Consider the following 16,762-nt stretch of genomic DNA (forward strand, 5'->3'; position numbering starts at 1 on the left):
GTATCAATACCCGTTAATTTGGTACCTGCCAGTGTTTGTAAGTTACACTTATTTGAGTACGGCCCGAGTTACTGAACAATTAAGTTTTATATTCCTACTGGCAATGAACTCGAGGGGTAATGATCGACAAGGTTTGACAAGATTGACCGGCTCATGGTCAATCCATATGAAATGAGAGGCTACTCGCCAGAGGATCAGACTTTCACACAGCATCATAGTGTCAACAAGCTTGTTATCAACTTCTCTTCCCGAACAGTGCCCTTGGTTTATGTGTTACAGTTTTCCTTCATTTGGCTGGCTTCCATTCGTTCAAGATAAATTAGGTCAAAGCGGTCTGTCCCCTATATATAACAATCACCGCTTGTTACTTCTCTCGTCTACTTTGAATGAAAGATATGTACGAGTTATGGTTATCCTACCCGAACCGTAGACGAGGCTTCGGTATCATGATATCAAAAGGCTGACGTTTGACTTCGGCCTTCCATGTTATCTTGTTGCGAATACATCATCCGCTTCTGTCATGTCATCGCGCGCGTGATTTCTATGCTCTCTTTCTGTCTTGTCACACACAGAGCGGCCGTATGCTGATTCGTCTAGAATACATACTGGTCAGAGTGGCAGAACCTCATCCCTCTTCGTAGCATCTCTCTTCATGCGCGTGCCTATTATCAACCGTCCGCGGTTCAGGCAGATCACGTGATCTGCACAAAAGTCAAAAGTCGAGCAAGCAGTTATCTTCTTGCAACTTCATAATAAACTTCATTACAACAACTTCAAACGTATATTGGACATCATACACAACACCGAGATGCCTGCGCCAACATCTACGACGAGAAAGGGGAAATCTAGGGCTCAGCCCGAGGTGGAAGAGAAAGTCGAAGCTGCTCTTCCGCTAGGTAAACAGCTTGCTCATACGGGTATGTCCATGGCTGTCAATCCTCTTTTAGCATTTTCACGCCTTGCCCTCTAATCTGAACGATAAAATCCTACTCTTTGTCTACGTTATCATCCTCTTGCGGACCTGTGATGTGGGAGGATCTTCTGTAGCTAACTAGTCTGTTCTCACCTGTAGACAAGAAAGTCCGAGATCGAGCTGTCGCAAGTCTCATTGCATTCCTTTCTCAAGGAGGCGATACCGAGGGAGAGTCGAGCAACTATGTCAGACTAAGTGATGCGGAGATGGCAAAGCTTTGGAAGGGTCTATTCTATTGTGAGTAGAGCGTCGATCCTACGAGGCCTTCTATCCTTTCCTCAGCGGCCCGGCTGGTGGAGATATCTGATTGTGAAAATCACTAACCAATCTCTTTGCGTGTTTTGCAGGTTTCTGGATGTCGGACAAACCCCTTGTTCAACAAGCTCTCGCAGCAGACCTTGCCGAATTGCTCTTACAGATCAAACCCCGATCAGATAGCTCGAAAGACAGGTTCGAAGCTAGTCTGGCATTCTTGGAAGGGTTCTGGGATGCTATCGTTAGAGAATGGGCTGGTTTGGATAGATTACGGTGAGTTGATAAAACAACTTGCCTTAACGACGCGCAACGAGAGAAGGTTCCAGGATTATAAGCTGATCGTTTGTGCGATTTCGATTTAGGATGGACAAATTCTACCTCCTCATACGAAGATATGTCAATGCGACTTTCAGACTATTGGCAAGGGAAAAGTGGAACAAGGAGTCAATCGAAGCTGTTAACCAGATTTTGATCAAGAAGGGTGGTGCGATGACGTGAGTTAGCTGTCCCTATCAAAACGAGGGAATGGTGACTGAAACTGCAATTCACTCTGAACAGATGGGAAGACCCTAGAGTACCCAGCTCTATCGCTACACACTTGGCTGATATATACCTTGACGAGTTGAACAAAGCTCTTGGTATGCCCGAGGTTGACTCGCAGGTAAGTCGGGTGTGCGATGCTCCTCTTGGAGCTCAAGTACTGATACTCTGAATCGTCTGTCTAGCCTGCATGCCCTTTCACTGCTGTCTTGCAACCTCACATCCTCTTGCTCACTCGTACACCCACGTCACACGTCCACACCCGACTCATGAGCTCGATCTTCACCCCTCTCCTCGCTTCCCTCTCTCTCGCGTCTACCACTCCTTCAACCGACGAACGACCCTCCAAACGATCCAAGAAGGAATCGTCAGAATCGATGTACGCTCATATCGTCATGCACTCTTGTGTAGGTGATGAAGGGAAAGAGGAGAGGAATGGCGCGGAGAAGTTGAGGATGGCTTTGTTGAAGAGCATGTTCTTGGCTGCTGCGGATGGTAAGGCCGGAGAGACTAATAGGAGAAAGGTGTACACTGTCTGGAGACAAGAGGGTGGGGATGACGACGATGAGGATGAGGATGAGGAGTAGATCACCACAGTGTGAGATGATAGCAGGAAGCTTGGGCACCAATGTAGATGATCATGGAACGGACATAGTTATGTTACTATCAATGCAAGGAGTTGTGATTACATGATGCGCTGCGTTCTCTTCCATCCGCCCAGCACACACTTTCTGGCAAGCAAGATACATCTTGGCTCGCCTGGACTACTTTTCCCTCCCGTCTATTGCAAAAGCTACATTCTTCCATTCCACCGGAATCTACTTAACTACTCGTAGCTTAAAGACCAAGGCCGGCCGTTCCTCGCTCCTTCGTTATCCTAGCAACGTATGATCGAGAAACCTGGTCGAATGCCGCCATGTAAAGGGTCATACATTGTGAGAGGCATGACTGCGATAGAAATAGAATCAGTACAAGCTCGATCAAGCGAAAGGGCGGTCGAACGTACCTCTTGCGAAGAAGTGAGGGATGTGGAAGGCTTAGTGACGCATTTGGCGAAACACTACAACATAGTGATTGTCAGCTAGCGAGTCAAAGATAGTAGCACACAGCTAAGTTAACACGCACGTTCTCGTTGATCTTGTTGATAAGCTGTTGAGCGTTGGCAATAGCGAGCTGTGGAACGAAAGGGGGTTAGCGAGAACTTCTCAAATCTAGTCAATATCGATTGGTTGAATTGTGTCGAGCCCGCTCGTGATCAGAGCACCACGTGTATCTCAACAGCATCAGTTCGCAGACACCCACCTCTTGTTGGATTTGCTGCTTCATCTGGTCCTTTCGAGCGGTCATGTCTGTTCATCGAGGCAGAGTCAGCAGTCATTACAGCGTATTGCAAGTGAAGTATAATGTCACCCACCCGAAGAGGAAGAGGCGCCGGAGCCGAAGAGAGAAGACATCTTGTAGTTCGAGTTTGAGGTTTTACTGTCCGTTGATCAAGTATGAGAGGAGGCAAGTTGGAATTGATGAGATGCAAGATACCAGTATGATGATAGTGGAAAAGTCTTGAAAGATGTCCATCGAATCTACACCTAGCGGCGAACGTTCTGCTTCAGTCCCGACGGAATCAAAATTTCCAAAAATGCGAAGTGGAGGGACCTGACTGGTAACTTGCAACTTGCAGAGTATGTCAAAACCTTCATCATCGTACTACATCAACAAATCAATCAATACTATACGATACCAATCTATACGCTTAGTAACACCATGCCACCCAAGAAATCAGCGTTCAGACAACCTGGTGCCCAGCATTTCCAGCTGGTTCATCGATCTCAACAGGATCCGTTGATCAACGATCCCGAAGCTAGTCAGAGGGTTTTCAAAGCCGTCTCGAGGGGTAACGATGCGGCTCGTAAGGTGAGTCTAGCGTATCCGGATCATGTATACATATACATGCAGGCATATATCTGACGTCTGTGTTTCTTCATCTCAGGCCGAGATTACTCTAGCCGATTTGGAAGGCCAAGTTGACAAATCTGCTATTCGACCTAACGAAGGTGAAGCCGCTCTGTACGGAATCACCTACGATGACTCTTCCTACGATTACATGCAACATCTCAAACCTGTCGGGGCGGGCGGTGGAGCTGGAAGCTCTGCTGTTTTCGACTCGGTGTTGATTGCCGGACCTCGAGGATCAGGTATCGCCAAAGGGATGAAGACACTTTCGAAAGGTAAAGGAAAAGCGAGGGACGATGGAGTCGACGATATGTTCAACAATGTCCTTCCTGCCGACGTGCTTCCCAGCAAGAACGAAATCTCAGTCGATGATGCTAGAGCGAGAGGAGAAGCTGTTCCGAGGGAATTGCAAGGTTTGCAACCTGATATGGATCCGCATTTGAGACAGGTGTTGGAAGCTCTGGAGGACGACGCATTCGTCGACGATGAAGGTGACGAGGAAGGATGGTTCGACGAGTTGGTCCATGATGGTGAGAGAGATGGGGAGGAAGAAGTCCCATGGGAGTTCAGAGAATGGGGTGTCGACGAACATGGAAAACCTAGAGCTCCTGGACAACAAAATGAAGAGAGTGCCGAAGGAAAGGAGGAAACGTGGGAAGACCGATTCAAGGCGTTCAAACAACAACAATCGAACCTACCTGAAGAGGTTTCGGAGATCGACCCAGAGGAACGATCAGAGATGGCAGATACGGTCGGTTCGCTCGCGAGTAACCTTGGAGATATGATGGTCATGGGCGGAAAGAAGAGAAGAGGGAAGCGAGGACCGTCCGACGCTACAGGTATGAGTATGAGCAGTTCGAGTATGTTCAGGACCCAAGGTCTGAGAGATCTCGACGACCGATTCGACAAGGTGAGTCACCGCCCAATTCATGAATCGGGAAGTGTGAGAGAAAGAACGTATGGCTGACTACAAATGTCCTCTTTGTAGATCGAGCGAGACTATGAATACGACGACGAGGAAGAGGAGGAATACGAAGACTTTTCCGACGATGACACAGCGTCTGTCGCCGCTTCCAACTTCTCCGTCTCTTCGAAGATGTCACTCATGTCCCACGCTTCACGAGCGAGCACCGCCGGAGCTCCCGAACTTTCACGAGACGATTTCGACGCTATCATGGATGATTTCCTTGAGAACTACGAAGTCGTCGGTAGGAAATATCGACCTGCCTTGGGAGGCACAGCGATGACCGGACCGGAGAAGCTGCAAGTTCTCAGAGCGGCAATTGATGGTGGAGGTGATGGCGAGGAAGCGGAGGAGAACAGGAGAAAGATCCTGGCGATCGAGAGAGAGAATAGAGGAAGTGGAAAGGAAAAGGATAAGAAGGGGAGAAAAGAGGAGAAAGAAAGAATAGCTCAAGAAGAGGAGGCGAAATGGGATGTCGAGACGATATTGTGTGAGTACGATGCAGACGGGAACTCCTCGTCCTCAAGATTGTAATTCTGACACGATTTCAACCGCAGCCACATACACTAATACCGAGAACCACCCCGCTGTGATTCGAACGAGAACGGCCGCACAGACCAAAGCTCGAGCCGAAGCAGCTGCACGACAAGCAGCGACAGCCACTCAAGCTGACGACAACTCCGACGATGACGAGGAAAATGATGAGGATGATTCTGGGTCCGAGACGGAGAGAGAAGGAGGACCAAGGGTGACCGTTGCTAGACAGAAGGGTGAGAGTGCAGAGGAGCGAAAGGCGAGGAAAGCGGCTGTCAAGTCGGAGAGACAGGTGAGTTTGATATGAGATCATCGTGATATAGTACTGATGTTTTGCCCCGGCGTTGTAGGCCCGACGAGCTGAGAAGAAATCGCACAAGGAGACATTCTCGACTGAACGTAAACGACAATTGGCAAGTCACAAGAAGTTGGTCAGTAACGGTCGTGCAGCCGATGTTGCTGTTGGTTCTCGGGGTGTAGTCTCGCTCAAGTAGAGTGTTAGATATGAGGTACTTGCATGATTGTGTATGTATGTATCTGTGCGTGATCATTGACACAGATGGATGTGTATCGTGTTATGACGAATGGGCAATTGATCTCGATACGCTGTTATTGCACTCCAGCATGACCTGTATCCACCTTGCAGTCGTCAGTATCGGATATAAGCTTTGTCTCAATCGGAGTTAATTTCCCTCCACCGAGTCTGTACGGTGACGCTTCTATGAAAGGATGTGCCACACGGGGTTTTCTCTCGGTGGTTCAACTTACCCTTAATTGCGTTTTTGTATGGTAACTTAGTCCCAGTGACCCGTGTGGTGTGGTGGTGTGCGGTGTGGTGTGTGGTGTGGTGTGGTGTCTGGGCAATGCAGCACCACGATTCGCTGGTTCAGTTTTGCTACGGTCAGTGCTCCTTTGGTGGTGGCCAGTCAGTCTGCCTGCCCTCTGACACCAGACAGTTCGCTACCAGATCGTCTACTTCGACACTTATTCGTGCACCTTTGACTCACTCAATCCTGTTGCCACCACCCTTCATACACCTTCATCCTCTTTCAAATAAAAACAACTTCTTTGCAAGACCGTCCATTAGTTTGACATCTTGCATACATCCATACGAATCGATCTCTGAAACTTCTATTCGACCACAACCAAAAAAACTAATTCAAAATGGTGAGTTTAGGACCCAAAAGGTCGTGTGAAGGTTTTCTCCAATAGGCAGAGAGGTTGGGTAAATCGGATGGGATAATGGAATAGGGAGGAGTGTATGACAAGCGTTGGATTGGAGAGGAGAATGTGGTTATGATCGAGTGCATAGTGCGGTGGGCTACATAGGAGGATGGAAGGGATGAGAGGATTTTCGATCATGAGGCTTGCGTGTTGGGCGGGGACAAGATCGCTTGTGCGGTCTTGTTCTCTAAATGGAGAATCAACCGATCTTACACATATCGTCCTTGGTGTCGATATACCCCACCATCACGCCGTCTGGTGTCATCGTCCCACGTCTCTACCATGTCCGATCGCCTGCATACCACATTCCACTTTCTGTTAAACTAAACAGACTCGGCTCGTTTGAGATTGCATTTTCGCACAAAGAATACATCGGGACAATGTCACTAACACATCACCTCCCTCCTCATAGACTCTCGCCATCGATCTCCTTAACCGACCCGCCGACGTCCAGGCCCGAACCCACAAGCTCAAGAAGGTTGTCCCCGAGCCCAACTCTTTCTTCATGGACGTCAAGTGCCCTGGTTGTTTCGCCATCACGTGAGTGGCGTGCAACGCAGTGTTTATCGGAGTGTGCTCCATACTGACTGTTGGTTGTCCTTTCCATCATCTCCTTTCCTCACAATGCAAAACCGATTTTATATCTTCGCCTTGCCTCGCCTCGTCATACACTATTCCCACCTACAGCACCGTCTTCTCTCACGCCTCTACCGTCGTTCAGTGCCAAGGATGCGCCACCGCTCTTTGCCAACCCACCGGTGGTAAGGCCAAGTTGACCGAGGGTGAGTGCAGTGTTTGATCTACTATTAGCTTCTGTTGCATCCTCATGGAGTTAGTCACGGAATGGAACTGGACGCTGATATCCTTTTCTTCCTTTTGCGTAGGCTGCTCTTTCCGACGAAAGAACTAAATTTGAAATCAAGTGAATCGCAGAGGAGAGGAGAGGAGTGAGACGGACCCGGAAATTCAATAGGAAGGATGGGAGGTGGATTTCAGATTCGGTTCTTTTTAGCATGCCCCCTTTTTTCCCATGTCATCTTATCACGCACAACGGTTGTGGGTTTGGCAGTGGCAGTGGCAGTGGCACCCGGGTGTGACGCATATGGTTGTGGTTCGTCTGAGAGTCTTTGGGAGAGGTCGGTTGGCTGGCTGACTGGTTGGTTGGTTGGTTGGTTGGTTGGTTATGAGCCTTTGCTCCACCCATCGGCGGAATGTGTCGGGCTTTGGGGTGAAAGCTCGTGCATCTCGCAGGGTTGTTGTTGTTGGGATGGGATCGAATTCGATGTTGAGACGTATCGCTTGTTCCGACTCTGTTGAATTTGGCCTACTGGACATTACGACAAGAGTGCAATGGAGATCATTACGATCGGTCTGTTTCTGCTTCTGCTGTTAAGACTATATGCTGCAGGGCGGAACCATGAGAGTTTGGTTCAATCGCCTGCCTTGCAAGTTCTTTCATGTGCCGGAAATCGATTCACTCACCAAACACGATGTATTCTGTCGAAGAAGACTTCGCATGACACTGATCTTCGCTGATGCAAAATAGCTGCGTTGCAATCTACTGATATGCATATTATGATACTAAGAGCTACAGATTGATATTGAATTGACTATTCCTGTCTAGACTTCTTTGGCCTTACTAGCTCTTCCCTTCTTCTTGATTGGTTTCTTACCTTCCACCGCTTCTGCCTCCTCTACAACAGCTAGGTTCTCCTTGTTCTCCTCTTGTCCATTCTCCGCATTGACTGCTGCTTCCTCTTTCACGATAGCAGCAGCGCTCTTCCTTCCCCTTTTCGCTTTGGGTTTAGAAGGCGTCTCCACCTCCCCTTCCACTTTCACATCCTCCGCCTTCTCCCCTTCTTGCGTATTCGTAGTCAATACATCCGACTTCCTCTTTCTCCCCTTCGGCGCACTAACCCTAGCCTTTTCTTTCCCTTCCTGATGAACTAATCCTTCTTCCCCGTCGACCTCCATCCCCGCATCATTTCGCGCCCCAACTACCTTCTTGCCCTTGATCACACTCTCGTCGCCTACACCGCCATCACCTTCTTTCTCAATGTCGGACAGATTTATAGCTTCGCCTTCAGAATCGACTTCGCCAGTTTCTTTGGTCTTCCTAAGAACGAAAAAAACAGTAAGGTACAGTCAGCAATGATGTCCCATATAATGACCGAATGAAGATAGTACCACTCACTTCTTCAAGCTGCTCTTACGACCCTTTGTATGCATTCCAGGATTGGGGTCTGGCGGACGCAAATTGTCGTGAATGACATCCTCGAGGCCGCTACAGACGGGAGTCAGCAATACGCCTTCGAATGCTATCCAGATGCTAACTCACTATATTCTATACAGTTCAAACACGGCTTGTTCCTATCCATCGTATCTGTCAGTTTTCCCCTCTACCAATCCAATTCACATCTGACTGTACTCACCTTATCCTTTGCCTCAATCATAAGATCCACGTCGTCCGGTAAATCTGCAGGTAGAGCTTTACATCTATCGGCATGCGCTCTTCGTTCCATTACACTTTCGGCTCCGGGACGAGGTTCCGACAGATGCTGCTTCATCGGTATACCTCGTCTTTTCCATATTTCAGCAATTTTGGGAATCAAGACGGATGGTGGTTCGGCAGACGGGTAGATCCAATCGTGGTGCTGTAGATCGAACGACAAACGAGCATTATTCATCAGTTTGATATACCTTGTAGCGTGGCGTGGCAGGAATACACAGGTTCTTACTCACATAGTCAAAGATTATTGGGATGTTAAGTTCGTCGCAAAGGGGAAATATGTCGTCGACATTGTAGCAGATCTAATTTCACGGATCAGCAACGTAGCAGGATAAATAAGCCAGAACCCACCTCGTCGTTCTCGAGCACCAATCTCTTTTTGACGTTTTCGCTAAGACGTGTTGTATAGTTCTCCTTAAATCTCGCAAGTGTGCTTTCTTTGTCACCGTAGATACCGCCCATGTGAATGCTACACGCAGGAAGTGTCAGCAGATACCGCAAAACGATTGCAGACGCTCGTGGTGAATCGCTCACATCATCACACCGTCGATACCAATCTCCATTCGGTCCATGATCTCACACTGATAATTTAGCTCTCGAATTGATGCTTCCACCACACCATCTTTAGGCGAGCCAATTTGGGTGAACTATTGGATGGTGACAATGTTATCAGCGTTTCCTTAGAAGGTGTCTCATACAAGAGGAGTTCGACATACCTGCCCTGGATGCATGGTCAATCGATGGCCATACTTCTTCGCCAGCGCTCCGGCCTCTTTCAGCCCCTCATCGGCGAAAGAGAGGTCGTATCCGTATTTCGCATGTGACGCAAAGGGGAACATCTCAGAAGACATTCGCATGAATCGGATTCTACTGATGTGGTCAGCGTGACTCGAACATTCCCACCTGCTTTGGTCGCAACCCACTTGTTGTCTTCGTTCCACTGCGACGGAGCGTCAGCTCTATGTGCTCTCCGCTACTTGGTCCGAAGCCAACAAGGGTTACTCACCTGAATCATCGTCTTCAGATCTCGCACATTCAGTAGTGCCAAGCCCTTTGGCAACTCCATCCCTTCTTCTTCTATACTGGCAATACGACAAGTCCTCGAACAGAATATACTATCCGGCTTTGTGCCTCTGAGCACCGTATTGAGACACGCATAACCAAGTCGGCCTATACAACCATTTCATTGATACTCGTCAGCGATCCAACTGCGTGACTGGTAGAAGAAGAGGTAGTGACCCACCTTTGAAGGTCGTTGTCTTTCTCTCGACATCTGGAATCTCGTACACCTTCTTCGGATAAACTTTTACTTTTCTCTTCTTCTTCACAATCTCATTACCGTCCTCATCAAATTCCGGTTCGTCCACTGCTATTCTGGATTTCTTCGGTGTAGGCTTCTTGACCTTTTTCGGCTTTTCCTCTCCTTCTTCAGCATCACCGTCATCGTCTTCCTGTTCCTTCTTGGGAGTGACTTTCGCTGCCTTCTTCCCTCCCGAAGCTGCCTTCTTCTTTGGCGTAGTCTTCTTCTTCACCGGTGTCTTGACCACACTCTCAGGTTCTGACAACTCCGAAAGCTCCGACATCTCATATCCTCCATCTTCTCCCCCTGCTTCTTCATCATGATCGTTCTCAACGTACGAGACATCTTTCTTTGTTGATCGCTTTCGTTTACTCAATACTCGTTCTGTCGCAGCGTCCACGGCTGCTTCAGCTTCTTGCTTATCGATTGCAGACGGTGAGGATGAGATAGGTGTGAGAGCTTCGTCCGATTCGGAATCGTCGTTTCTGGTTGAGATTGGCTGAGGAGCTAAGGGGATATGTTCGATAGCATCGATCAAAGTATGGTGAGGTGGTGCGATGGTCTCTTCTGATTTGACTGCCGTATGGAGGTCGGCAGCTTTGGGCGGAATCACCACGGCCATCGTAGATCGTGTCTTTCGAGGGGGCATCGTGAACGCAGCACCAAAAAGCGAGGAAGAGGAATGATACGAGCTCGGTAGTCCAAGTGAAAAGGAACGATTTGTTGTTGTTGTTATTGTTGTAACCGCTGTCGATCTTGAAAAGTGTGTTATCGATCGTTTCAAACAAAGCAAAGACATACGATCAACGATAGGAGCTAAGCAAAGTCTTCTTTTCTGTAAGGTGAAGAAGAGAAGACAAGGAGAGCGGGATATAAACTAGTCGCGTTGACACCTCTTCATGCTTTACACTCCACTTCGAAAACTTATCCATCTTCATCGCATCTCATAGCAGTAATGAACCGGCGGCGATCGAGGATTTCTATCGAGGTACGTCACCGGACGTGGGTCTCCACATATCTATAAGATACGAAGCAGTTACGTAAGCGCAATTGTGGTCGTTCATAGCATGGGCTCGCGTTCAGCGGAAAGGTCGTATGGGTCTCCATATGCACGCTACGTGTCTATGTGCACGACGAAGTGGACAACACTTTCGAGACGCAGTGTGGGCTGGTCGAATGTTGGTAGGTCACAAGCACCATCAGATGTCACAGAGCTGTACAATAGACAGGTTTCGAGCTCTGAAACGCATTGCCTATCCCCGCGCACAATGCGTTCAAAAAGCATAGCGTGCAGTGGTCCATCTGAGCGGGTAGAGGTAGACGTGGTTATGGGCTTTTGTCGCGACATCTATATGACCGTCCGCATTGCTATGCACTCCAAAGTCATCGCAGATACTGGTTTCAGGCTGTCAGTAAGACCAAAGTATCATGGTTGAACATGATGGGATCGCAATGGCGGTGTACCTCATGCGTGACACTGTGGAAAGGCACGTTGCACTTGTGATAGCCACGAAGACGCGGACACAAGGAATCGAGCACATTCAGGACAGGTTGTGCGGAAGCGAAAGTGAGAAGTCGTGTCGCGTGGATGTCTAATCATAGGAGATTGCAGTCCATCAGATCAGCTCATACAACCATTTGAATGCTTAGCAAGAAGGTTTCTGCAGACATATCGGTACACAGACGAATCTGTACAAAGTTCGACCACTGGTCATGTAGATGTACAGGTCCTTATATCCCCTCCATGAAATAGTTGGCAGCAAGGCAACAAAACGAGGATAGGATTGATACGTGACTGACTTGACTACTTTCACGTTTCAGGGCGACAACCCATCTTGTGGTGTTTCACCGCGACTGTGTTTTTTTTACCTGTTGTGGTAATTGATTACGAGTAGTTCGGACGCGTCTGCCTTTATCTTTTCACACCTCGCATACTCTTTTTTCTCCTTGATCTCTCTGTTCTGCTCTTCCCTCTCCCTCCTAGTGAGCCCACGCAATGTTCCTCGATATCTCGTATACTGTGCCCTGGTCTACGGTATTTGTCCATTTGTTGACATGCTCATGCTCACGCTCGGTTATATCACACGCGTCGGTCAGTCGATTGATTGATTGATTTTCAGTTGCAGAGGTTTACGCACTCACATGGTACAGACCAAGAAAGTGACGACCGAGTTCTTCTGTTCGTGTGAGAAATCATTAAGGGTTATTCGTTACTCGTACTCATCTTCCCTTCACTCACTCTCATTCTCAATCGTCTTTCTCACCTACCCCATCTGTTGAGCAGAATCAATCTCCCTTTCCCCGACGTGAGATTTCATTTCACCCGTACCCGGTACCTTCGTTACTTTGTCACTTTCATTTTATCACTTTCCATCTCTTGTTCGTTTTCGTCGTTACGAACCATTCACTACTCGTTTCAATAAACCACCAACCGTTGGGTCGATTTGATATCGGATCCCATACCATCGCTCTTTCACCGTTAGACACGGACACGCGGACACACTTACACCCACACCACATCGTCTGATCGTATTTCGAGAAGGAAGAGAAGAGAAGTCTTGAAGATCAAGACGTGGGACAAGGGATATTAGCAATAGGAAGGACATAGGACATTGACTGTTCTCATACTCTTCGAGAGAGTTCACAATAACATATCAGACAGACATCAGCTCAGCTACACATCGAGCACAGTCGCCAACATCGACATCACCACGCAAGGGAAGCAATCATACAAGGCAATTACACAGATTCAATCACATCAATATCATACAACGACACAGACACATTATCGATCACGCATAAAGAGCTCGGCCTGACTAGGCCTTCACTCCACCCGCCATGCTCATCTTACCTTCCCTTCTCGCCCTAGCGGCATTCCCTCTCATTAGGGCAGCGCCCAATCTCAACTTCCCTCTGGCGGAACAGCAACCTCCCGTAGCGCGAATAGGCACGGAATACGTCTTCGACCTGCTCGCCGCGACCTTCAACTCCTCCGCCACCTCCGATATCACCTACACTACATCAGCCCTTCCCACATGGTTGTCGTGGGATGCACCCAGTCTTTCATTCCACGGTACACCCGCCGCTTCTGATGCGGGAGAGGAGGAAATCATTCTCACCGCGACCGATGGGACAGGATCAACGACGTCCAGCTTCACTCTCATCGTCACCAACTTCACCGTTCCTGGAGTCCATCAGTCCTTTTACACCCAGATCAAGCGACCTAACCTCCACGCCATTTCATCAGCTACCATCCTTCCTGGCGGCACTGGTGTATCTATCCCACCTTACTGGTCATTCTCATTAGGTTTTCAAACCGAAACTTTCCGAATCTCTCGAAAGCAACCAACCAATGGACAACTCTTTGCTGCTGCTCACTTGAGAGGATCAGTCGGTCTCCCGGACTGGTTACATTTCGACAACCAGACTTTCACTTTCACAGGTGTCGCACCCGGAGAAGGAAGTTACACCATTGTTGCGACCGGAACCGATTTCTGGGGCTATACAGGAGCTCAGACCAGTTTCGTCATTGAAATCGGACAAGGAGAAGGGATCGAAATGGCAAGAGGTCAGAACCTGACAAACGCCAGAACGATGGCGAAGGCAAAGCTGGATTACACAGTGGATCTGGAGGGGATTCTCATAGGGGGTAACCAGGTGACAAAGGATGACGTGACGATTAGCTTGGCGAACAATGACTACAACTGGTTGGCTCTCGACAGGTAAGTGACTCTCCCCACTGAAGCGGGCACGCTGACAATTTGTGTCTCTTCAGCGCTACCAACGTCATTTCTGGCACTGTACCCGACCAGTACCAGAATGGTACGATCAACTCATTGTCGGTCCCTCTCAACATCGCTCCCACCAACACCTCGAACACTCTGTCACTTACGACCTGGCTCGGAATCGACATTGTGCCGTACTTCTTCTCCACTTTCGCTCTTCCCAACGGCACAGCTACTCCGTCTCAGACTTATAGCTTCGATCTCTCCAACTACCTCGTTGACAAGACTGCCGTCGTCAACGCGACTGTGCATCCTACCGATGCTGCGAAATGGTTGACCTTTTACACGAACAACCGTACTATCGTAGGAGTGACGCCCGCCACTCCTCATTACAACCAAGTCCAAGTGATCTTCGAAGCGGCCATGGGAGAAATTGCAGCTACCACATCCCTTTTTGTCACTCTGGCTGGTATCACCGAGTCGGATCCCACCACCGACAGTGCACCTGTCCCCACTTCAACCAACGGTACGACAGGATCAGGGAAAGGTATTTCGCGAGCTGCCAAAATCGCTATGGGAGTCTGTCTTGGTCTACTGCTCCTCGTTACCATGATCCTCATCCTGGTCTTCTGCTGCTGTCGACGTCGAAAGGCTAAGAAAACCAACGAGAAGAAAGATGACGACGACGCCGACAGTTTCGTTGCCACTTCGCCTGTCAATCACCAAGATCCATTCAGGAAGAGCAACACGCTCGATCCGCCTCGCAACCTCTTGGGCGAGATCGCCCGGTTCTCAGGTCTCAACCTCGCCTCTGGCAACGGACACCAACGTAACCCTTCACTTAGTACCGATGCGACTCTCGCTGTCAGCGCCAACGAGAAGCCTCACCGACTCGATGCTTTCAAGGGTATCTTTGGATGGAGCGCGAAGGATGACGAGAATGAGAAGCCAGCCATCCTCTCACCTCAGATCCCCACATCGTCTTCTCGATCATTCATCGGATATCCTGATGTCATCGGCATCAACGATCCCGTCGAACGACCATCCCAAGACGCATCTTCTTTCACAGCTTCCTTCATCTCGGAATCTTCTCGAGCGAGTTGGGAGTCTAAGGGATCTTTCCAATGGTCTTCAGGAGAAAATGGCGTAGACGAAGGTGATGACGTTGCTAGTCTCGGTGCTGTGGGAGGTGGGAACCGAATTTCGACGGCGGAAAGCATTCCTCGACCAAGACCAAACTTCACTCCTCGATATCCTCGACATCAGTCTCCTAGCGCTCTTGCCAGATTGACCAATCTTGACGAGGCGGGATCGCATTCCTCTTTCAGCGAGTTCCACTCTTCGCAAGAAGGTCACGGTAGGGACAGCATGCAGTCGTCTGGATTCGGATCCAACTCGCTCATGGGTTCAGGCTCAATGTTCCAGTCTCGTTCCAGCAGTTTCCCAGCCGGTCCAAGTGGTTTGAGTCGATTCGGTGAATCAGCCACAGGTGGATTCAGATCGACGGACACCGATGACGAAGATGGATTATCTGTTGAAGGCCCAGCAGTGGTGGCGATGGCTGAACGACAATCTTTCGAAACTCGACGACCGCAACGACAAGATTCTCGAACGAACCCTCGATTGAAAGATGGCAGGGAGCGAAGCGCAAGAGGGCCATTGCATGCTCCTCCGAGCGAGAAGTCGAGAGAAGCCATAGCAGAGGAGGGTAACAGGGTCAGCATGTTTGAGGATGCGGAACCGGATATGGCTAGACGATCTACCATCTATGCGCCAAGTGAGGCGACCACGAATCCTGGATTAGGATACCCCAATTCAGCAATCTACTTTGGCTCGCCCAATCTTGAACAGGAGGTGGACGTTGCTGCCAATCGGACTTCGAGTGTTCCTTCTGAAGCGACAGCTCGATCATCGACTATCCGAGCGGTACCTTTCAGAGAATCTCACCCGATGTCACCGCCTCTGCCCCAGGTTGGCAGTTTCATCCGACATCGACGGACAAACACCGCCGGATCGGGATCCGGTTCAGGCAATCACAACGTTCCAGGTATGCGACCTAACGCTGGAACAACGGGTGGTAATGACGGACGAGTTCAAGCCATTGCCAATGAGACCTTCTCTATTCATCCTCAGATCATCCCACCTCCTACCGTTTCTCTCAGCGCAGCGACCTGGTCTTCCAACCCACCTTCGACCTACCGAGCCGAAGTCGAGGGAGGAGGCAATCTGCCTAGTTGGTTACATTTCGATGCGCGAGAATTGGAATTGTGGGGTGTACCACCTATGAGAAGTTTGGGCGATGTCACTGTCATCAGGATCGTGGAGAGAAGTGCGAGGGATCAAAGAAGGTCTGATCCGATGAGTTTCGGATACGAACCTCCTCAGGAGAAGGAGGTCGGACGAGTGACTATCGAGTGAGTAGATCAGCAATCATGTCAAGTCGGAGTACAATGGCTAATGTTTGTTCTGTCTTTCTCAGAGTGTCAGATAGGATGAGAAGTCCACAATTCGCTTTGGAAGGTTCGCCCCACGCACTGTAAATGGGCGATGGTGACGGTCTGGGCAAGGGATTCATGTGGGTAGAGTCAGAGGTAGAGGAAGGACGGATGGACCTTGTTCTTGGTTCTATTTAATCTTGTATAATTTTGACGTTCAGTTCCAAAAGTATTAGTTAGAATGCCATTCACAAATCAATTCTGGACAATTAGATTAATGAGCGCACAAGGGAGTATCAGTAGATAGATACCAAAATCATGGATAGGATCAATGCATTGAATAACATACATTC

General features: G+C 49.0%; 6 protein-coding genes across 6 annotated transcripts; 4 read left to right on the top strand and 2 right to left on the bottom strand.

Annotated features, from left to right (window-relative positions):
* Positions 1–808: 808 nt before the first annotated feature.
* On the top strand, positions 809–2,355 carry CI109_104796 (uncharacterized protein; the record flags this gene model as incomplete). The annotated part of the gene is made up of 6 exons (XM_032008000.1): positions 809–917; positions 1,073–1,210; positions 1,321–1,501; positions 1,591–1,722; positions 1,787–1,889; positions 1,954–2,355. 6 exons carry the CDS (start codon positions 809–811, stop codon positions 2,353–2,355), a joined length of 1,065 nt encoding a protein of 354 aa, XP_031857721.1.
* Positions 2,356–2,605: 250 nt separating this feature from the next.
* CI109_104797 (mitochondrial import inner membrane translocase subunit TIM13) lies at positions 2,606–3,222 on the bottom strand (the record flags this gene model as incomplete). The annotated part of the gene is made up of 5 exons (XM_032008001.1): positions 2,606–2,716; positions 2,775–2,828; positions 2,894–2,941; positions 3,071–3,117; positions 3,183–3,222. The coding sequence occupies 5 exons, from the start codon at positions 3,220–3,222 to the stop codon at positions 2,606–2,608; spliced, it is 300 nt and encodes a 99-aa protein (XP_031857722.1).
* Positions 3,223–3,529: 307 nt separating this feature from the next.
* Positions 3,530–5,710, top strand: CI109_104798 (uncharacterized protein; the record flags this gene model as incomplete). Its single annotated transcript, XM_032008002.2, has 5 exons — positions 3,530–3,679; positions 3,756–4,628; positions 4,707–5,172; positions 5,240–5,508; positions 5,567–5,710. 5 exons carry the CDS (start codon positions 3,530–3,532, stop codon positions 5,708–5,710), a joined length of 1,902 nt encoding a protein of 633 aa, XP_031857723.2.
* Positions 5,711–6,380: 670 nt separating this feature from the next.
* CI109_104799 (40S ribosomal protein S27) lies at positions 6,381–7,350 on the top strand (the record flags this gene model as incomplete). Its single annotated transcript, XM_065967564.1, has 4 exons — positions 6,381–6,383; positions 6,853–6,980; positions 7,128–7,222; positions 7,325–7,350. 4 exons carry the CDS (start codon positions 6,381–6,383, stop codon positions 7,348–7,350), a joined length of 252 nt encoding a protein of 83 aa, XP_065823636.1.
* A 710-nt stretch (positions 7,351–8,060) lies between these two features.
* Positions 8,061–10,898, bottom strand: CI109_104800 (UV damage endonuclease UvdE; the record flags this gene model as incomplete). Its single annotated transcript, XM_032008003.1, has 11 exons — positions 8,061–8,556; positions 8,635–8,724; positions 8,779–8,810; positions 8,873–9,094; positions 9,183–9,251; positions 9,301–9,418; positions 9,484–9,596; positions 9,666–9,816; positions 9,873–9,889; positions 9,956–10,119; positions 10,193–10,898. The coding sequence occupies 11 exons, from the start codon at positions 10,896–10,898 to the stop codon at positions 8,061–8,063; spliced, it is 2,178 nt and encodes a 725-aa protein (XP_031857724.1).
* Positions 10,899–13,087: 2,189 nt separating this feature from the next.
* On the top strand, positions 13,088–16,514 carry CI109_104801 (uncharacterized protein; the record flags this gene model as incomplete). The annotated part of the gene is made up of 3 exons (XM_032008004.1): positions 13,088–13,971; positions 14,025–16,388; positions 16,454–16,514. 3 exons carry the CDS (start codon positions 13,088–13,090, stop codon positions 16,512–16,514), a joined length of 3,309 nt encoding a protein of 1,102 aa, XP_031857725.1.
* Between the last annotated feature and the right edge of the window lie 248 nt (positions 16,515–16,762).

Source organism: Kwoniella shandongensis, chromosome 8, assembly GCF_008629635.2.
Source record: "Kwoniella shandongensis chromosome 8, complete sequence".
Classification (NCBI taxonomy): Eukaryota; Fungi; Basidiomycota; class Tremellomycetes; order Tremellales; family Cryptococcaceae; genus Kwoniella; species Kwoniella shandongensis.